General features: G+C 38.0%; 1 protein-coding gene across 1 annotated transcript in view; it reads left to right on the top strand.

The window, feature by feature from the left end:
- LOC131261278 (homeotic protein ultrabithorax-like) overlaps nucleotides 1-23,622 on the top strand; it is a 75,145-nt gene that overhangs the window by 17,261 nt on the left and 34,262 nt on the right. Inside the window, exon 2 of the mRNA XM_058263277.1 lies at nucleotides 6,028-6,078. Coding sequence (XP_058119260.1) covers nucleotides 6,028-6,078 — 51 coding nt within the window. The remainder of the gene's footprint in view (nucleotides 1-6,027; nucleotides 6,079-23,622) is intronic.

Here is a 23,622-nt window from a genome sequence, read left to right as displayed (position 1 = left end):
AAGGATTCAAATCACCTCGAAGGTTAATAAATCATTTACACGTTTTAAATCACAAAAGAGTGACTTAAAGATTTGAATCATCGTGATGATTATTCACTCTGATTCGAATCTCTAATAAGAGTTGTTATTCTCATCACTAGTTGGTTAACATCTGTTTGAAAAGCGTTATCTATTTGAAAAGCGTTCCATCCGCAACATCCGAGAGTCGTTTTTATAAATGTTGTGTGCTGTCCATTCAATTTGGATAATGGTCATATGAGCTGATTGGTGAACATTTATATTTCTTCACTTTCCAATAAGTTTTTCCATTTCAAAGCTAGCCCATATTCAACTAACATCGTTTTACATTCCGTTAACTAGACTTTAAAAATCGTAAATATGGACCATGTATAAAATATATTTAAAGGAAAGGAAAATTAAGCAACGTATGGTCTATTTCTCATCATGTAGCTTATCTTTATGATATTGGATAGTAGTTTTGGTTCTAGTACATCGTTTTTCTTTCGACATGAGCTCAATTACAAGTCCACAAAGGAAAAATGTTTTGTAAGCTCATAAAGGGTAGGTGGTCGTTACGCTAATGAAGAAGACACATTATTTTATTTTGATGAACATTTGATAATTTTTAATAGAGAAAGTGATCCAACAAACTATATCTAACTCGTCAAAAACAGCTTGCGCATTTCTAGATAGAAGGACTAAACATGGATCTACGTTCTTTCATATGGTTCACCAAACAACGCTTCTTCCCATTCGATCTTTTCCAGAATTTGAATAAAGCGGTGCATGAAAGGAAACATGTTGTGAAGTATAGTATGCTCGAGTTCAAATTACTTCCATCTTGCTGAAGATATTTCCGGTGTTGGGGTATTTCATGTGAGCTAAGAATACGCAGTTCCGATCTCGCCGGAACCAGTGATCAGACAGACGCCTGGCGGCCCAATATGGCGCGAGAAATTTAAACGGCGCCGAGCAAGTTCCGTCGGCGCGGTCAATTACGATGCAGCGTGGAAAACATTTCCCATTCACTGATTCTCCCAAATATTTCTTTTTATGTTCTATGTTTTCCTCTCTGCTTCTCAATTTACTATTTCACTTACTCCAAACGTGTGACTACGTTTCCAGCGTCTGCAATCACGATAAAACTGGCTGCAGTACTATCATATCCTAACAAAGCAGCGCCTGTATGGTGGAGAGAACCTGCAACCGCTTACGATTCGTTTGCGGCATGCTATCTTTTGTTGAACTTGAGCACTGCCACATTGTGGAAAGCCGATGCTCCCAGAGCAACCTGCTCTTCTCTCTGTTATGCCGTCCACATAGTAGATTGAGTAATACCGGTGGCGCCAACATGTGGCAGTCAACATTACACAGAGAGAAGTTGGCTACCAGGGAAAGCAAAAAAAAAAACAAAATAAATAAACTTCTGGCTCATCGGCAGAGAAGGAGGGTACAAGTAGAGGAGCGTGGACAGTAATGAAGCAAACCGCAAGGCATCACGTAATCGAAAAAAGGGAGCGTTGAAGAAATCTGCACTTGAAGGGTGTGAAAGGGGTTTTAGATTAATTCTTATCGACACGCGAGAAGAATCAATAAATCACTGCTTCACCCAATCGGGGTGGAAGCCAATGTTTTATCATTGTCAATAACTACACTAATGATTAACAACCGACTACAACCATCTTTCGAGCAATAAAACAGCCAAAATCATATCATAATCAGTAAACACATTGTTTAACTGGTGGTATTTGTCTCTATTGAATGCATTTTTCTTGAAACGTGAGAAGAGATTAGAAACATCTCATCTTGAGATGTATTTTCTACTGAAATAACAAATTTGTCAATAACTTTATGATCGCTGAACCGATTTGTACATGTGACCCCTCAAATGAAGAGTCTTTTCAAAACACACAACTTTGTGTAACAAAAGATCTTTCCATCTTTTCTAGGTTTTAAGAAAATTAATTATGTGCACTCTACCACAACAAGATACATAAACCTCGATTACCAATTTAGGCAAAACTTTTCCAATTTGTTAATAATTTTTGATTATTTTAACCGATTTTCATGACTGACCTCTTAAATGAAAGGTCTTATTCAGACCAACAACTTTGTACAAGTAAAGATTTATCTTTTTCTTCTTCTTCTTGGCATAACGACCTCTTGGTCATGCCTGCCCGTTAAGGGCTTACGAGACTTGTTTCCCTGTTGTACGTAGATAGTCAGTCCTCTCGTACAGGGGAGGGTCCGGTCACGGTTGGGATTCGAACCCACGCCGTCGAGGTGGTGAGCCCCGTCGCTCATGGGCCGATTTTCTAACCGGCGCTACCGCTCGGCTGTCGCGGACCCCCGCGATTTATCTATCAATTCTAGTTTTTGAGGAAATTAATTACCTCTCACAACCTGAGAGCTGAAATATTTCACCCTGTTCTGGGAATGAAATTTTTCAGGCGAGCGAATTTGATTTCTTATCGATGTTTAATGTTTAATCGATTTTTTCTAATCGATGTTTAAAAGTTTTAATGTTACCACTTTGACGGCCGCACAATTCACGATGTCATAACGCTTTGCGACCGGCGCGTTTGCACTAGTTCCTCCGTATCTGGCCGCCCTGTTTGATCATTCTTTTTCAATCTTTATTAGAATTTATGAACGAACAGCAACGCGCCCTGTGGAATTTGTTTACTTTCCATTTGATATTTGTTTACATTCAGTAGTCTGTGGTGCGTGTCTGGTGACAGCGTTGACAGCACACCAAAATGATGTGATCGGATGCAAACTGAAACGGAGCCATTCCATCTATCGATGTAGCCGGCCGTCAGAGTGTTAATTATTGAAAGTTTTGTTGTTAACTATTGGAACCAAGATGCCATTGGTTAATATGAATTTAAAAAACAAAGAGTATCCGCAACTAACTGCCTTTACTTAAGGCGGATGCAATAAATTTGACTTACAAGCATGAAATATGTATGTACTTGTGACGGTTGATTATAGCTTTATTTTATTTTGATTCTTGTCCGCTTATGTGATATGGTCAAAGCCGGTTATTTGTTGTCTCATCTGCCTTAAACTTAATCTAAAGGTCTGGTTCACTATCCAATATCGAGTAAACGCCAACGGGGAGTATGGTTGAGATTGGTATAGACACGATTGTGTGTTTTTGTCCATATTCTGTTCAAATTCACTAATAAAGATCGTTGCGAAAAGATTAAAGATTCGGGAGTTTCAAAATAGCTACAGTAATCAGGTAATATGCAAGATTAGTTTTCATAACTAACAAATACAGTTGATTGATCCAAGTATGATGTGTTTAGATCAGCTTTAAGAACCTTTTGTTGAAGACATTTGTTATATTTTTTCATATCTTAGATATCGGTCTGCAATAGAGTTGTGTATTTCAGATTCAGATTCATGAATCTGAATAAATCTTTCAACAAAATTAATGAATCTGAATCGCTGAACGAAAGGTACATGAATCTTTGGGGATTCATGAAGATTCATGTATCTTGGTAGAGGTAGTTCCAGCAAGAGTCCTAGCAATCTGCCATGGAAAAACTTGCTATAACTACATGACAGCTGCAAAAAATTTGAATTTTTGTCAACCAGGTGCACTTCATTAAAATAGGAGATGATGGGAAAATACATGCCTCCTACGGTGGGGGAAAACATCGTCGTTTTCTGTTTTAGTTTGTTTTCTCAGTGAATTTTAAATGTAGATGAGCCAAACTAACTAAGGGTGAATGAAATACGTAACTAAACAAATATGTCAAAACTCAACAAACTTTTTAGGCCGAATTTGTACCCAAATGTGATCTATATTTCACAAAACTCCCCTACCTCTATCGCTCTTTGCTGTTCCCTAAAGATTCCTATCCCTAAGGATTCATTAATCAATGAAATTTTATGAATCTCTCAATGAAGATTCAGGGATTCATGAATCCTGAGAGATTCATTTTAATTAATGAATCCCAAGAGATTAATGAATTCCAAGAGATTCATGAATCCCGAGAGATTCATGAATTCCGAGAGATTCATGAAACCCTGAAGATTCATGAATGATTCTGAATGAATCTCTCGTAAAAGATTCATGTGAATGAATCTCGTCGAAAGATTCATATTACCCAACACTAGTCTACAACGTTCGACTTTCTAAGTTGCATAAATCAGCCATTGTAGTGTTCTTCTTCTTCTACTTCTTGGCGTAACAACGGTCATTGGTCATGCCTTTAAGGGCTTGCCTGCGTTAAGGGCTTGCTGTACTTTTTCACTTTGTGTACGTTGGCAGTAAGTCCTCTCGTACAGGGGAGGCCCCGGTCTCGGTTGAGATTCGAACCCACGCCGTCGAAATGGTGAGTCCCAGCGCTCATGGGTCGATTTTCTAACCAACGCTACCACTCGGCTGTCGCGGACCCCCTACCCGCGTTACCATAAAGTTGGATCTACTACATATTTTAGCTTTTTTTTATGTATGGAGTTCTGTGTACACTAAAAACTCGACCAATACTGAACCGTCGCTTCAGAAACTTTTCACACATTATGTTTAAGTACTGCAGATGTTGTTGAAGGTTTGTTTGATCATTATTTTTTGATAAAATCATCTAAATTTTACAATTTAAACTCAGTTTTACTAACACAAACAAAACAAGCATGTAAACAAATGTCAAGGTGTATCCAACATAGTTACCCTAAGGTCTATACATTACGGGGAAATTGATGAAATATCAAACATTTTAAATATGTCGTTATTGTAACTATTAAATCCAAGCATATCTTTCAAGTATTAGTTAAAACAATAATTCTTTTCTCAATCCCTTCGTCATCAAGCAACGCCGGGGCGTCAAGCTAGTTATAAATAAACGAACAGTTCCTCAATACATGTTCCATCGACCATCTACGTACCATGGTGAACCATAAACCGGTTGTGCCTTCTTTCGACGAGCAAAATTGCATAAATTAAACACATTTGAATCATGGTTCATTATACAGTTCCCAAATCAAATTTTTTATCAGAAAAAGAAGTCTTGCTACATATTAAAGGTGTATATGTCACGTGATGTGTGATATGCTCAAGTTTGGGAAAGGGATAGTATTTTTCAATATGTAAATCTTGCGATGACTTGATCTAATCACTCGTTTTCTGTTGCATTGCTTTGTTTGGAAAAGTTCTAATATTTCCTCGCCATGTCGTTTGCAGTATGAAAAATATTTTCGGAATATTTTCGTACCATGTTAAACAATTCTTACTTATCAGTATTGTTTAAAAATTATCGTACTAAAACGTGAATTTTGTGGCTTGGAATTTAAATAGACCCAGCTGGTAACTCACAGCAACAATATTCTCAGATCAACATCATTCATACTTGAGCTAGCAGAAAAAAAGAACTTAACCTTCACAGTTTTGCTCGAACCTGACTCGATCAAGCGGATTGAATTTGTACTGCTTTGGCAAAGGCAAGTATTTGGCATTTAAATTCGGCTCGGGCATTTTTTTGTTGCACGTTTTGCTTCTACTTTCGTTGCGCGGCGTTTATTTCGATTGCACCTGCTTCGGAAACACGATCTTTTGTGTAAATTTTCTACTCATTTATTTTATACTAATCGATGCAATTGAACCAAAGTTTTGATTATTATTGGCAAATTATTGTTGATCACCATCGCAAAAAACACATATGCAAACTGATCATTATTTAATCAATATAGTCTTAGAATTTTGAGGAAAACATTGATTTTCTTTGGTTTTTGACCAAAACTATACAGAAATGTAAAAAAAAAGTGTGGCAATTTTTGAATAATTTTTTCGACATGGCAGGGGTTAATGTGAGAAGTTAAATAGACACAGAAAATGATGAAGGAAATATAAAAGTAAGTTTCTGTCAATGGTGCATATTGCAATGTTAACATAAAAAACATTTGTGTGACAAGAACATGGAGTGTTCATTTTGTTAATTCGACGTAATTTATTTGCCTTAGCAGTTAAAGAATATGAGCCAATGCTAACGTATACAATCATATACTTTCTCTTTACAGGTAAGAGATACTCTGAATCTCTTGCGGGCACACTTCTACCAGACTGGATAGGTAAGTTGCTTTTTATGTTATGTTTTTGATTTTTTATTATTCTAAGTTTTACAATAATTTTAAGATTGATCAGTTTTGGATAAGAATTTTTTACTGCAAACTTCATTAAAAGCGTATATTTTATAGTTTCGTTTTATATTTTAATATACTTTCGGTATATTATCTGCAGCCAGTTTTTTTTTTATTTCTAGCTTGTATTATATTTCTACTATTTTGAGTTAATGTTCATAGATATTTTATAATTTGCTGTCATAAGTTGACTAATCAGTTTGGTGCAAGTGTGTTACGCTTCAGATACTAAACTACAATAGCAATTGTACATCACTAGTAGTTTGTTGAATAATCGTGGACGATTTTAACTCTGAGGTAAGCGCTAGATAAGCAGATTAAATTAGTGTTTAAAATAATCAGTAAATTGGTTAATATTGTAAAAAATGACCCTTTGTTTACCCGGTATCCAAAATTTAAAAATTATAACATCTCTTAAGTCGCATGTATTTTTGAATATGAATTTTTGTATATGTTCGAAAGCCCTTCTTGTTACACCTTATCGAAACATATCGTTTCAAACCTAGACAGTGCTGCAATCGCCATGCCTCGTGATTTTGACATTGAAAGTCGTTTGTTTAAAAATTGGATTTCCAACTCGTTTGGTTCGTTCCTTTTTTGAATCCATTTAAAGTGGTTTCTGTGGAGTGCGTTTAGTGCTGTTTACCAAAAATCAAACGGTCGGTACTTCAATCAATTTCAAACGGAAAAACGTTTTCCCAACAACACGAGCATCGAGACAATAGGAAATAGGCTTGGGCAATAGGACGCGACCGCAAAGCCGCGAGTCTTGCTCATTTGTTTACCTTTTGAAAGGGCCTAACTCTCAGCGCCATGGTCTGGTCGCGTGATACAGCAAACGAAAGGCGCCACCCAGAGAAACAGGTTAGCGGGGGAGACGTGCGTGTGTGCGTAAACAAACATGTTTCAAATCCGTTGTTATATAACGGGATCGAAATTTGTTTACACTACGGATCACGGCAACTACTGTCCATTAGGAATCTCAATGTACGACTGTTCTGAGCGGTGCATTAGAGGAAGTTACTGATGTTTTCAGAAAAGATCGATCGGCATTCAAGAAAGTACTAAAGTACAGTAGTCGATCAAAGGGTTTGATTGGAAAAACTTATTTTGTTTTGAATTAATTCGTGCCGGTACTTCGAACATAAAGAGCATTTAAGTATTGGCTGGCACACTGAAGACAAAATAACACTTTGCGGTCATGTGAAATGTTCGGCACAATGTCTTATGTATGGATTATAGATCAATTCTGTAATTCCCTCAAACCGGGACAGCTTTTCTACTAACTTTTTCAACTGTTTCCTCTGTTCGTAAACTTGTGCAAGCGATAACAAAATACTTGACTTCTTTTTAGCATAATTTACATCCTGTGGTAGAAGTGCTGGGTGGTGTTGGTTTTCGTAAATTATTTTATTCAAGACTGGTCCGTTACGATCGATATGAGACTGAAATAACGCCGTCGTAAAAAAATTTACATAGCATACGGACCTAAACGGTATCAAAAGCTTATAGATAGCTTAAAGTTAATTAAAGTTGAGTTTAGTTTTCTAAATGAAGGAAAACAGATACGAACAGCTTGCCAAACATACATAATATTATTAAACAATAGATTATGTTGTCATTTGGATAACAAGCTTAAATAGAGAGCTATGGAAATTGATTTTTGAACAGCGAGTATTAAAATGTAACAAGCTTTTCGAAAACAGATTCATGTACAAAATATGACACCCATAGATCGGTCATTCAAGATTAAAAGCCTACCAAATCATAAAAATTCCGTTTCATTATATCAGCACCACCCTGAAAGTATGTTAAAGCACCAGAAATGAAGTTGTGGACACTCCTTGGAATGCTTGTTCCAAATCAGTCATGTGGAAACTAGGAAGTGAGAAAATAATGATTACCGTAATGGGCATTCGTAGCACATGTTCATGAATATGGACGAATAAAAAGATTTAATAAATTCGTCATTGTTATAAGCACGAGAAAAGGAACCACCTATTACCATCGTCTTCATTGGCCTACGTGAGGTGTGGAAGCAGAAAAGCTCAAATAAGATTGCTCTACTTTTAATGTATGCTGCACCTTGGCCATAATGCGGCGATAAGACAAAGCTAATGGCTTGTTTTTGAGCGAGCTTTTTGTTATAGAGTGTAATAAAAGGTCATTTAGAATCAAAGAATAGCTGGGCCGACTCAACTCCAAAAAGAACTCAACGGATAAATTATATATACTACACGATGCGTTTCAGTGAGCCGATGATTGATACTTCCGATTTTCCTTCTCAAATTTGAAACCCATGTTAGATGGATCTTCTGTTGCAATAACAAACAACAAGATTTAGCTCGCAATAGACTGGACATTTGCATGTATATTAAAATGATATTGATAAGCAGTTATGATGATTTTCAGAAAAATACTAAAAAATTTTCATGTTGCTACAAATAGAAACTAACCAAATGATTCATAGGAAGATATTGTCAGGAATTATTCCGATGATTCATATTAACAATAGAGTACTTTGCTTTGGAATCATACGATATTGCTGTTTAACCATCATTTTGATCGCTCTTTTTAAGACACTATGACTTCTCTATTCTAGAAAAAAATCGAAATCTGTAAACAGCTGCGTTCAGTCTATTCGTTGGCTATCTTTTGGTGTTTTTGGTATTTTGATGCACCTCTTCCTCATTCTGCTAGTTTGGTGGAAAGCAAAAACGATCTATTTGCACGGAGTTTTAATACCTTTCATCTTTGCTTTTTGACATTTGAATTTAAAAAAAAAAGTTGGCACTAAATCGCTAACATACTAAGCTATGAAAAATAGTTTCATATTTTTAAGATCACAAATGACGGCACGAATTGACCTTGAAGTTGTGGAATTTTTAATTTTCCATAGGTTGTTTCCGTCCTGAGCTTTGTTCCATTGTTATGTGGTATGCGTTACTATGGGAATTGAGTTTGAGGTTAAATTATGACGTCATTTGTAATCGCAAAAATACGACTTTATTTTTGAATGTTGCACTATACATTAGCGCACACTTTTTTGTCACTAGCAATATTCATTTTGTAGATATAAAAGTTAAAAAGTACTCAAATTCACTCTTTTTATTTTACACCGAGCTAGTGATGGAGAGGTGTATAAAAAACCAAACATGCAAAAAGGTAGTCAACACATTTTTCAATTTCAATTTCAATTTGGCTGCTGAAAAGCATAATAGGGGTCAACTTGGTTCTCGGAACCAGTCGCACAGAAAAATTTGAAATTTTTGTTTTAGATATAGCTTTGGATTTTAAGAATTTTTTATCAATTGTAGCGTATAAAAATGAAAGTATGATATGGTCTATACGCTGGTCCGTACCAATCATTCTATATCTCCTTTCCTCTCTGTTATCACTACACCATTAAAGACCAATTCGTCACACGTACCAATGCTTTATGACCGGTGCTGTAGCAGTCCATTTGCCGCTGTCCCCGGTGGCAACGGGTGCTCTTTAAATCACACCTCCGGAACGCGGGCGCCAAACTAAACTCGCTATTAAAACGGCGTCGGCCACTACCGAAATTCAGTACGCCCCCCTCCATTGCCTTGCTATAACTGTTGTGCGAGTAATACTAATAATAGCAGCAGCAAAAATAATGGCATTAACCACGCCCTAATGTATAGTTTATTCTCCAACACGCTCTCTCACAGTTTATGGTCGATTTTTCTTTTCCTCGTTGCTCCCCGTTATTCGTCTGGCAAAAGGTTTCTTGATTTTATTTCTTCCTTGCTTCGTTGTCACCGCAAATATCTTTTCTAAAAGATCTCTTCTTTTCTTTAATAAGCGAAGCGCTGCGCTTATGCAGTACTAATACATCTTCGTCGTTGGCACACGGTTTCTCTTTGCACTCACTCTTTCTCTTACCCCAACTTATCAGTGAGTCTCTTTCACGCTCGCCTCTCGTGCTCCCTCTTCTCTTTCTATTGCACGTATCCTTAAGCGTCAGAATCTATGGACCCACCGTAAAGCATTTCGGGATTCTGAAATTCCGGTACTCTTTCTACTTTGAACGGTTTACGCGTAGTAGCAACCGCACGTGTGCGAAAGAAACGAAACGAATGCGAAATGGTAGCACTATGATGAACGAGAGCGAAAGAGCACGAACCATGGTGACGGTTGAAGATTTATGGCAGTCAGTCGCAGAGATTCGATCGAACTGGTTTAAGAGTCGGCTGGTGGAAAAGGCTGGTGCATGAAGTAGCTGTTGGGGTATGGCAGCGCGTTCCTTCTAAAAACCAGCCTCGTAAGAAAAGGACCAAATTTCATGTGTTTACTGCTATATCTAAGTCGGTGACAAAAACGTAGCTTCGAAATGGCCGCCGGGAGAAGAAGGTTGGATGATTTATGTGTTGACATAGTTTGTTCTTCCTCTTTTTGGATGAGCCTTGGGTGGTGGAAGCCTCCCTCGCAGCACCAGCTCCCCACGGTACCATTCCGCCGGGGTCCGAGAAGCATCATCCACCATTTATCGTTGTTCCAATAACCACCGTCATGCGGATGAGTTACACAGGACATAGCGTTCTGAAATTTTCAGGTTTTCCCCTCTATTTTTTGTAGGTTCTGAAGGATTCTACTTCCATTGTTATATCAGTACGTACCGTATCTACACATTAGTAAAGCATTCTGTGGCGGGTGTACTTGCGGAGAATGTGTTTCACCAGGCCAGAGAAGTTTTAACTGGCCGAATAGATTGAATGGGGTGTAAGTCGTTCTGTAGAAAGCATCGAAAAGGGGAGTTAGGAAACTGTGTCGTTGCCCTTACCCGTGAAGGCCTGGTTCAGGTTAGTCTACCATATGTATGATTATAGCGGTTAGAAGTTAAAGGTGAACGGTCGAGTAAGGCATTATTTCAATGTAGGCAATATGATATGAGCGTAAAAAATGTAAAAAACTTTTTATATGGCATTTGTAATTGTTGAAGTAATCGATATCTGAGAGAAAGATTAAATAATCTAAGTCATTGTGCTTCCGTGTTATTTATTTATTCCTATAGTTTGTTGGAAAACATCTGCTGTTTGGATGATTTAAAATTATTTTTTCCACCTAGGCATGACACGAAGCTGATCGTAGCGTTGAAGAAGATGAAAAAGAAGTAGAAGATGGCATCTCTCGTTTGATTTAAAGGTTACTTTTGCGAAAGAATTGAATGATGTCAATTTATGGTGCACATAACATAATAAAATTTGATTGGCAAAATTGAAAGTACATCAAAAACAAACTACAATGACGTAGAAAATCATAAGATGTCTTTAAAGAAGTACAATTTTTTTTCTCGCAATCGTTGTATTTTTCATTTCCATGTTTGGCTTGGTTTTGATTTTTTGCTTGATAATCTATCGAATTTCCACTAAATTGACAAAATCGCATTAAGTGCGCTTTCACATACACTAAAATTCTGTTTAGAAACATAAAAGTATGCTTTATTTATGCTAATTGAACACTTTGACAGCACCATTATAAGCGTTTTAGTGCTCATAAAAATCGGTAATTTATGGAACTGAAAAAAGCAAAAACAAAACTTTGTTTTGCCTTATTTGAGGTAAGAATCTATTCGTATACGATCGAAAGCAAACATATAATAACATTTGTGACCTTCATACCCACTTTGACCATCCAAAAATTTGATGAAATGAAATGTGATGTTTTTATTATGATTATACACTTGACATAAGAATAAGTTAACATCTGCATTGAAATGGACTTTTAAAAAAATTCTTCATTGTAAAGAGTTTTGTTATGTAACATGAATTTATCTTTTCTAATTCCTTTAATGAAACTAAATTGTCGTTGTCTATGCTTATTCCACAATGCTCCAGCTATTCGTATGTTCATTCGTAACATAAGGCCAAGACCAATCGTTTTTTAAGACAGTAATTTGAATTAATTCGAATTTACAAATTTTGTTCACTACAATAGCACTTGTTATTAATTTTTTTAATTTTTTCAATTTTACTGAAACTGTTTGTATTTCGTTGCATTTGTGAATGTTGGTCAAAGTGTTTTAGTTTTTATCTCTGTGTATCAATTAAAAGTTTTCCCCGTGAAAATGATACGTTAAGGTGAAAACTGAATCCAATAAATCCTGGATGTAAAATGAGAAGTGTTTTCATCGTAACTCGTTAATTCGTCATATAGTCGTTCAGGGACCTGCTTATCGGTTGGAGCAAATATTGTTCTCGCCAGAGAACAACTTTTGTCAATAATAATTCTTACTCCAACTGACCATCGTTGGCGTAACGCTGTATCACTATTTCCATTCACACGTACACCTTCGCATTCGCTTAGTTGTAACTTGTGTGCGTGAAACGAGAAAGAAAGGTATGAATGAATTAGTGACATCCCATGCATTGACGATTGTGGCGTTGTGTTAGTAGCAACCATCGTTGGGGATCTGAATATTCTTATTTGAAGAAAAAGTTACTGTAGTTTAATAGCTGATCAAGAGCTAAATCAATCAAGATGCCTAACATTACACAGTTTTGGATACACGAAATGTTAAGTAAAAGATAAATAATTACACTTGTACCGAACTATTGTAGCTAAAAACCGCCACGCTACAGTGCAAGATGAAACTATGATGATTGTTTAGAGCCGCTCGAAATAGAATTTCTCCATAAAACACAGCACACACTATGCACAATGAAACACAAAAATATCCACTATACGCAGCATGATACAAAAACAAACCATAAACTTCACATTCAACGATCAGACTTACGAAGTCGCCATCGAATGTTTTCGCGAGTGACGTCTGTGCAAGAAGCAACACGATTGAACGCGATGGAGATACTCTCGATTACTCTGGTGTAAGAGATAGCAACAAAGGCGCACGAGAGAATGCAATATGGCAGCCGATTGCCCTTCATATAACCTTTCCTTGTCGATTTTGTAGATCCTTCTCTTACTCTCTCATGGAGGGTGTCTCATTTCTTCCAACGGAAAGAAGCGTGCTTGTTCGTTAAGTTTTGTGAAACAATTTCGTTAAGTTTTACGATCCGTGATTCGAGAGAGTGTTTAGCGAATCCGAGAGAGCGTTTAGCGAATGATGTGGATGGTGTGCCTCGCAGGGAAGTCGTGGAAATTGGGCGAACGATGATTATGGCGAGTCGGATTGCCGGTGGTGTTTTTTTACATCTTTGGGTGGCGAAATTGCAACAAAACTTGCAATTGCCATTTGACCGGACATAAATGATGCACTTAGTATGGAAGAAAAAAAATAAGATGGAAAAATAAGCCACCAAACTCTGTTTATGTGCAGCATGAAAGATGATGATGGCTGACTGTTTGGCTTTCATACTGATGAAATTTTGCTCTCTTGCATAAAACTCCATCACCACCGTAATTGTACCAATCAAACCAAATTATCCACTTTGGTACGGGAAGGGTTTTGTATTAATTTGCGATTTCATGGTGCATTTCGTTGCCATTTTTAATGAAACCTGGTGAATAAATAGCAGACTACAAGTAAGTGCATGCACCGACGATATCTTAAAAATGAATCGTCCATGGTCTTCTAGCGAGATCGATCTTGAGTTGATCAATTTTGTGCTTTACTATAGATTCGACTAGGCGTTTTACGGGTGGTCCTAGTCAGTGCACTAGCTTATGTTGATTCTATTATGTTGATGTTTCCATCCTAGCGTTCGTCGAGCGAGCGAATGAATCACTTTCTTAGAATTGGGGCGTTCAACGATCACTGAACGAATCTTTTTTATAACCATCGGCGAATTGTTTATGAGAGTTCTCGATACCTTTCGTCTTTTCAGAACACGAGAAGGTAGCGATGGGCAAACGTGCCTTTTTTATTCAATGTGCTTTCTACTTGACCATCATTATGCTGTGGCTTCGCTTAGTTTACTGTTCCTTTGTTTTAGTTCGTATAATATATTTTATACGAAAGAAGATTTCGAATAACGTACGACGATACACGATTAAGAATATTCGTTGGCTTTAGCTAAGGTATTTTTTTTTAAACTGTGAAGCATATAATCTTACTCCTCTGGCAACCCTTTCGTTCTATGTATTAGGACAGACGTTAGGCAATGTTGCATCTCAGCTTTAACAACGTGATTCAGTTTTTGTTCGAAGTCTACTCGATACGGTCAGAATTTGATATTGCCGAGCAGCTCGTCCTTAGCATAGGATATCTTCAATAGAATTTAAATAAAATTCAGAGTTGGTTTCGCGGTGGTTTTGTCAGAGTATCAAAAGGTGACTGCAATACAGTAACGGTACTCAGGAAAAGGTGAAAAGTATTTTTATGCTAAAATGCATCCTTCGGTTTGTAAGTGACTTTTAGAAAACAAGGTGCAATTGTTTTACAGAAATGTGATGGACAGGCAATAAAAAGTGAAAAGAATCGAAATTTTGTAAGGTTGCTGAAAATATTACGTGAGGTGAAAGTTACGTAACATTTGTTATTTCAAGCCATAAAAATGCAGCTTGGTACCTGCTGCTTTATTCGAAAGCAGGCAAGGTGTGTTTGATTTATGTCAGTGCAATAAATATTTCTGATGGCTTTGTAACATGTGAAAGTCAAGAAAATTGTTTACCTCAGGAAACTAGTTGAGCCGTGAACAGATTTACGGTGCATACGAAACGTAAAAAGTAATAAAGCATTGTTCTTTTCGATGATCAAAAAAAAACAAATATGCATCGGCCGAAGAAAAATAAACATTCCATGTACTTAAACATAACTATAATTCGTTGGCAAATAGATTGTAGACTTTCACAAAGAAAAAAATCTTCAAAGCAGACGTTCCTCAGTTCAGCGTGTGTTGCTGCAACGCTTCTGACGGTTACCGTAGCAAAAGAAGCGGAAACAGGCAACTAGCGAGGATGAGTGCATTGAGAACATTTAAGATGTATGATCTGAATAATAATTTTGGATTTCGTGCCAATTTGTTGCCCAAGTTTCACCGAAGTTAGTATATGCATGCAAAAATGGTTTCTGCGTAACTGGGAACCGTAATTCAGTCGGAAGCTATCTAAGTTCAGAGTAAAATTTTTAAAATTTATTTTCTTTGACAAATTTTATGGATTGCTCGGAAGCAGATGTATCTTTCGAAAACTATTGTGGACGGTCGCTCTGCTGGAAAGACGAAGAATATTAATGTTTGATAACAGAATAATTTTTAGCTTGACTTTTTGAAAATTATTGTAGTTTGGTACGTCACAGTTGAAGCATCTGCAAAAAACATTCATTGTGTTGGTAAATCATACTAGTGCTCAAGAGTTCTTTTGTGCATGTATATTTTATCGTTATGGTTGTATGGTTTTTTTTAAATATGTTGTTATTTGAATTCACTTATTATAACAGAAATGTACCATATTGCAAATGTTATGAATGTTATAATTATAAATAAGGGCTCTTTCCCTTGTATTCGGCATAAACAGAATGGATGTAATGGAATGAATGCTTAGGGCGATGGAACTGTGTTCGTTGTAGAGAATTGTGTATCATGTAGACAAGACACAGTGAACGAATAATAAATCACCATTATAACGGATAACAGTAAAGTTACACTGTCAAAAACGCGTATTCGATCAGACTTCGGCAATCCGTGTTATGGAATGAGGTTGCATAATAATCATGGGGTACTGCGAATGCGCTCATAATTATTCCGTCGTGATTTTCATGAAACGTACCGAAGATATGAAAATTAACAATGGCGTAGGAATCTAGGCGATTTTGAATCTAACAATTATTACGACGATCCAACTTTATAGAGTTGGGGATGAAATTGGCATCGAAAATCAGGCAAATGCACATAAAACTACAATTCGGCCGTCATAAGGGAAGAAGTTTCCGGCGAATACTTGCTCAATAAAAGCATAAAATCATATCAAATGGCATATAACCTGGAGGTTCGAACATACCCAACCTCCGATCGTTAGGTGCTCTATCATAAGCGAATGGAGTTGGATTCCTTTAATGACAATGAAGCTGCAAAGCCCTGGATAGAAGTAACAACAGGACTATCGGTCCATGGGCTGCATTCTGTTGTTGGAGTTACAGTCAATAAATTCGTTCTGAATATACATTTGGAGATACTTTGGCGTTGGAAAATTTTATCCCCAGGTTTGGTGACATGATACCACGTTTGTTATTACCACGGTTGTGAATGTGTTTCCAGTATGATGGTCATTGACATTGCACAAAAGAAGTGTACAGAGCAAATGTGATACTGATTTTGTATAAATAACAATACCGATATTAATTATGATCAACAATAACAAAGATACTTCAGTCTGTGAAGCTCAGTGTTGAATATTATGTTAATGTGTTGTTGAGAGGGTAGAGAAAGTTATTTTCGTTACATTAAACATTTTTTTCTTTTCAGGAAAATTACCAGTAAAGAGAATAAGTTTTGTTGTGATAAATTATTTTTTTTAGGTTTTAGTAACTCTTTTGCAATCTTGACATATTTACCACTGAACTGTTATGTTCATAAGATCAATGCAATGCTCACCTTAATTTTAGGGTGATAAGAAATACAATAACGTGGCATACTATGCTTACACAACAAACCATTCCCTCAGTAAGCATGAGTGAGCATGTTTGTTTTATTTCCCGCATTGCCTGAAGGTAATAATGATGGCTGCACCAGTTCTAACAGTAACGTACAATGTTGACCATAGTACCAACGCGCAGAACTTACCCGGCAGCAGCAGCAGGTTGGTTGATAAGTGTACGATCCACGGCTCCAGAATGGTTTATAGGCGGTAGGACTGTGTTTATCAATTCCAAAGTGAATGTGTGCTCTTCCTTCGCCGTACCTCATGGCATCGATTTGTAGGCTTTACACGAGTGAACGAGTGACGGTGTGTATGTGTGGCTGGAGGCGAATCGAGTTCGCTTACAGTAAATTTTATAATTTCGTCCCTTCGTTCCAATTCCTATCCGTGGTGGCGTCATTTTTCTCACCGCCAGGCACTCACAGGTCCCGCCTATCGTTTTCAAAACGACCACATATACACAAACAGGCACACAAACATATTCTCAAATACATCGCTCGCAACATGTTCAGAGCTGGATAGATAGCGAAGCAATTAAATATATTTTCTTTTTTTCTTGTTTTATCATCCTGCGTCTACTCTTTTGCTAAAACCCAGAAAGCCGGAAGGCAGGGATTGTGTTATCCCGAATGAAAATGCTGAAATTTTCCTCCCCTTCACCACCGTTTCGTATTCGAACTTTGGGCGGCATCGTGACATTCGCAATGCCATATAAAAGTAGTTGGTGACCTTTGTACCACGAACGGAGGCTGAGTAGGAAGAATGTTGGCCTCTTGCAAAATATTACAATTGGATAATAATTGGCAATATGAAATATAGACGTTTTTTAAATTTCCGCCAAGGACGAGGTAATTTTTAATTATAAAGTAAGTTTTCTTTTGGTATTGACAATCTTTTGATATATAATTGCTACTTCATTCGACTCAGAAGAAGTACCAGGCACATGAAAATAGGAATAAAACTGGTTGGATTTTTACAATAGATTTAACTGTATTATCTTAGATGGGTGAACATTTATTTGAAATTGATTGTGATAACCACTCGTTGTAAGAAATGTGTTCTAACAACACCCTCAATAAAATATTGCTGTTACCTAATTTCTTAGATTATGCCAATGCTGTGCTTTTCAGATTAGTCGTCGTGTCTTTTCTGACGCTTATTTTCATTGCTCGCTTGCCATACATCGGCTTCCAAGACTGTCACTCAAAGCCTGTTCTGCAAACCTTGTCACAGGTGCAACAAAATGCAATGTAGAGATCAAATTGCAGTGTAGATCACAGCTTCTAGCTGTTGACCACAGGTTCTCATATGGAAGATAGAATGAAAAAGTATAAAATAAAAATAATAATAATCAAAAACGAACCAATAAGAATTTGAGAAAATGGCTTCCACTTCAGTATTCCACTGATTAAAACTTTAGACTGGATGACGGGCTTGTAGAAAATTAAAATACATAAATTATTCATAAAGATGTCAGTCGCATAACTTATCGATATATATCAATTTGAGTGAAAAAGGGAGCAATAAAACAGAGCCCAAAATGCAACCATTCTCGTCCCCTCTACTCCTGTGCGGTCAGTTTACGGGGAGAAGCTTTTAAAAATGTGTCCAAAATCGACCAATCAGGCAGCAATTCTCCGACAAAAACTCCGACAGGGTACCCCCTGGCGAGAGCGGTGGTTATGGTTGAAACGGGAGTTACCGTTGCTTCGATTGGGTCCTACAATTTTGGATCATTCTGATACCGGGAACAGAGGACTTGCTACACACATACAAGGTTCACCAAACCTTTCATAGCTCTTCAGATGTATACGTGTTGAATAGCCTAGTTAATCTAGGCAGCAATTTGCAATTAAATTTTGAAAATTTACGGAACATTGGAATAGCGAATAGCGAATGGCATTGGAATAACATTTGTCTTTGTTATAATTGAATATGCATTTTAGTTGCTTGGTATATTTCTTGCATCCCATTTGGCGACCGTATCATGTGTTACGGATGATACAGAATTGGAATGATTGCATGAAACAGCAACTGCCATACGAATTGGAGCGATTGTGGTCATCTTTGGGCATTTTTCATGCTAGCAAGCAAAGCTTGTATATAATGTTTCGGAGAGACATCGAAAGTACGTAAAAAAGACACTCTCTTTAGCGGTCTGTCGGTTTTGCCTTATTTTGTTCGAGTTTTCCACCGTTCCATTCCCAAGCATTTACCGCGTATCTTTTCGCAGACGTTTTGTTTTTCTTCGTATGGGGTGAGATTGCTATCGAGTGTCTTTGCGGTTTTCTATTTGCTTAAAACACACATGCACTCAATACAAGGAGCTAAACGGGGATGATGACGACCCAGGTAAGGGTTCGATGAAAGCAAAGCTGAAATACGGCATTCAGTTGCACGAAGAATGACATGATGATAGCGAGCGGGAAACTTCCTATAAGGAATGAAGGAAGGAGAGCACACGTTAGGAAACGCGATTATCTAAACATTATTCATGTTGTCCGTTTTGTTGCTTTGAGGGAGGTGACGGTGGGGATTTAGCTAAACCGTTCCCCACGAGGTGCGTTTTTTTTGTCTGCTTCAAGTTATGTCTCGGTGCGCTGGTAACGGTGGAAAGAAATTTCTACCGCAATGCCTGTCCTGTGTTGTGGGCTCGTGTAGTTCATGGATGCAAGTTTTCTTTTTTCGTTAAAACCCTACACGGAGTGCAGACTGCATTGAGAAAGAGGAGCATACCTGGTTACTAAGAGGGAACCATGCAATGTTGGTTAGGTCGTGCGAATGCGGAACTACGTCGCTCGGTTGTATTGAATCTGCGGGTTTTGGGGTGAAATGGGTCGCTAAGGCGCAATGCCGTGTCGCCGGTCGACTGGTCGCCGATGCGATCCTGAGGTTAGTCTATCCGCCTTGCGCTTGTGGTCATGTGTGTGATCATGTGAGCGAGGTTTGGACATGTGCATTTCGTTGCCCACCATGGAGGGTCTTGCTTCATTCAAGCGTGCTATCCCTTCCAGTACCTTGATCCACGATAGCATCCAGATTTTTCTGCATGGCAAGCTGGCGTCTAGGCGAATGAATTTCGTCGCAACCCTGGCACGTTTGAGGTAATCCTCTGCGTCGGTGCCGTTTTGGAGCCACGGATCTGCGTTCAATCATGATGCTAGTTCACGTTCTTTTTCCAATCACCTTTCCATAATCATGCAGCTAGAAACACCGAGCACATAATCTGCCGGATCTAGCTCAAGAAAGGAGTAATGATGGCATCTTTGGTAGTTTTTTTTTCGAAGAATACAGAATTAATGTAACCTCACATGACCGCCCGAGAAATCAAAGGTATATTCCAAATTTTATAATATTTTTAATCACCATTATTGTGAAATTACCAGCTCGAGGAATATTATCAAAAGTAAACGAAACATTATCACTCCCTTACAAAACAATTGTTGGTTACTACAAATTGTAATCATTCATTCGAAGTAATCGAAGTAATATGCAAATAATTAATCTATCTACTAGAACCATGCAGTATCATTGTGTTGAATATGTGTGTTGGTTTGATGTTGCACGTAATAGTCTGAGAAAAAAGCTCCGCAACATTGACGCATCCATCTTGACGGTGTCGCAGATTCTTGATCGTTACTGTTTAGCAGCATTTTTGCTAGGTGGTGGTTTTGCCACGACTATCTGCAGTGAAAGGAAAGGTATTGTCCATGGTGTAAAGAAGGGATTGTAAACAGGGAAACGAAAAAAGAAAGGAGATATGAAAACGGAGAGTTGGAGTGAGACAGCGTTGGTCCTCTGTAGTACCATCACGGCGGCCGTGGTTCTGTAGAGGAACCAGACAAAGATGGCCAAACGTGGCTTGAGATGGTAGTCGGTGAAGGTAGTGGAGCATTCTATCCAATCTATTTTGCATGTTAGCCGGAACGGTGCATTTGTCGGTCATGTTCCGAACCGTGTTCGGTGGCAGAAACGCGTCCTGGAGGACTGACGCGATTTGCGAAGCTGCTTTTCGATGCGATGGAGTTGGGTACGTTAGGTGGACTCGTATGCCGGCGATGCTGACGCTGTCGATTCCCAGTGATGCTGATGGTTCATGGTGCTCACAGGCGAAAGACTAACATGGGGTCGGTTGGGACTGATGGCGTTCGTTGGCGCTGTACTTCGGTAATTACTGCATTAATTAAGAGGAGGCATTTTCAGGAGAGACGTAGAATTGTAGAGGAGCAAACATTTAGAAAGGAATAGCTACAGCAAAAGTTGCAAATAAAAAAACAACGAGAATATACTGAAATAAAAAATGGAAACAGAAGGGCATAAAGTTGAACAATAATTAATGTCAACTTTTTAAGCAAACTTTTTTCAAAGAAAGAATGTGTAATATTATATAAAATTGAAATTGAAATGCATCAAAGCAAAACTAAAAAATAACTGCGATGTAACTAATTCAGCACAGTAAGCCCAAGTTTGGCCACACAATAAATTATTGAAATCTACAACCTTCATCTCAATGCACCCTCTTGGCAAGACATTCTTGTTTGTTGGATTGTGTCATGGGACTTTGTGCGGTCATCGTTCGAAAGGAAAGGGCTCCAATTAGAGGAAAGGGAGTAAAACATGCAGCAAATATGTTTCGAACCGAATTTTAGTTTCGGAAAAAATATCGACCATATGCGTGCAATTTAGAATCAGTAAATCGAAGGCTGGTGAAATTTTCTTTGTTCTACATATATTTTCACGGAATTCCCATCGCACACAAACAGTTTAATATGTGAGCCAAAATTCTATCCCTTTCAAGCACATACCTACTCATATACACACAACCACATATCCCCTCGTGTTATTTCACAAGAGGATGTTTCTGTGCACATAACATATGAGGAGGGACGAATTCCATGCAGCCAACCAAAGAAAAGCGGTGGAGCGTTTGTCATGCCCAGAGAGACAACATTCGTTCATGATGCGTCTATTAAACACAAGGCTATTTGCAGCAGCAGCGACTGCTTTTGGACACTCTCTGGAACTTCATTATCAATGACCATCGATTGCATAAATAAGGGAAGAAGCTATATTAGATAATAAATCTCACCATACCGTGAGCATATCGATACCGGAAAAAGAGTTTTGTAAGAAGTGAACGAGACGACGTTAGTATCGGGATGCCCAACATGCATTATGGGCATATTAAATAAACCATCCTCACCCTGTTTGTTGGATGAGACCCTTGCATGCAATGAACGAAAGAGACTTTTTTGGCATTACAATAGGATACGCCACCATGTAGAAGATAAGCAGGGCCAGATCGAATTCGCAACTTTCTGCCCACTGCCATGAGCCAATAGTTAAGCACGTGACGCACGTGACTGAATGCATTTTACAAGAACGAAAAAGGCACAGTGGAATAGATAATGGGTTGTTTGGAAGATTAAAATTACGTGTCAAATTAGTACCATGAAAACCCATGATTCTTCTCCTCCTGAGACAAGTAGACCGATATCTTACCACTGGTTTCGCTCCGTTGCTGTAGTTGGAAATGAAGAAAATGAACTTGAGTTTGAGGGTGTTTTATGTCTAGCCTAAAAGATTTTGAGCCGATTTCCGTATTCATATCGTGGGGAAAGTTTGTTCCGTCTACCATAGTTTCACCACCGACGATCGTTCGTAATGTATTTCAACATCAGCTAATAACTTTTCTAGTAATCCTTTCTGCCCTTATATTATCCATTATTCATGAACATGGTTAGCAATGGATGACTTTTTTGGTCAACTTCTTATTCTCCTGGAATATTGTAAAGCAATGGTGGCTCATACCCGACTGGTTTGCCTCGAGTAGCACCATTTTCATACGTTCGTAATCGCACATGGTGAGTTTTTTAAGTTGAAGAAAGATTTGAAAAACGTAAATTTGTTTTTTGTGCAAATTTAGCTGCTTTCCTTAGGCTTTTTTGGGGGATGAAGGATGTATGAGCAAGGATATCGAACAATGGATAAGGTTTCCTTTTAAACTATTGTTGGGTTTTTAAGCAATAACACAAACCATTAGAAGCCTTCAGCAGAGACTTCGTTCGTCCTTGGAATTGTTTTATTTCCGCTTGTTTATGCTTTGCTTATTGACGATTTGATTTTTAACGAGCCTGGTACAAAAATGGCTTGGTTTAGTTTTGTGTCATAACGCGCAAGCAGTTTTAAAGTTACTACTGATTATTATTGTTATTATTTATCATGGCCATACCGATTTTGATCTTCAAGAATCTTAAATTTATGAGATTTATGCAAACGAATTGTGCGTCCTTGCATTATAACAGCATGTAATTTGCTTACGTTAAATGAAATCATTGGGGTCCGCGACAGCCGAGCGGTAGCGCCGGTTAGAAAATCGGCCCATGAGCGCCGGGGCTCACCACCTCGACGGCGTGGGTTCGAATCCCAACCGAGACCGGACCCTCCCCTGTACGAGAGGATTGACTATCCACGTACAACAGGGAAACAAGTCTCGTAAGCCCTTAACGGGCAGGAATGACCAAGAGGTCGTTACGCCAAGAAGAAAAAGAAATGAAATCATTGGAGGTTTTAATTAGATCTTTAAGAAAATTAGGCTTTTTTGCCATATCTATAAAAGACGACAATTTCTAAAGATATTTGGACAGTTTGGAAACAAGGAATTGTTTCACAATTGGTTTGAGGAATGGAGTAAAAACAAATAGAAGCTATAACATTCTCCTTCCATTCACTCTTTTTCATCCGTGTCAACGTTCCACAACGAGAACTGTTAGAGGCGCTACTAGGATGGTGGTCATAATTTAGCATTTAAAAAGGATATACGACTAAACTGCATTGCATATAAATTGTGCCTGTGTGTTTTTATGCCTCATTCGCTTTCCCTCGACGAAGGACATTGACTCGTTTTTTGCG

This window comes from Anopheles coustani, chromosome 3, assembly GCF_943734705.1.
Source record: "Anopheles coustani chromosome 3, idAnoCousDA_361_x.2, whole genome shotgun sequence".
Taxonomy (NCBI): Eukaryota; Metazoa; Arthropoda; class Insecta; order Diptera; family Culicidae; genus Anopheles; species Anopheles coustani.
Note: the sequence above shows the minus strand (reverse complement) of the source record. Positions and strands in the feature narration are given on the sequence as shown.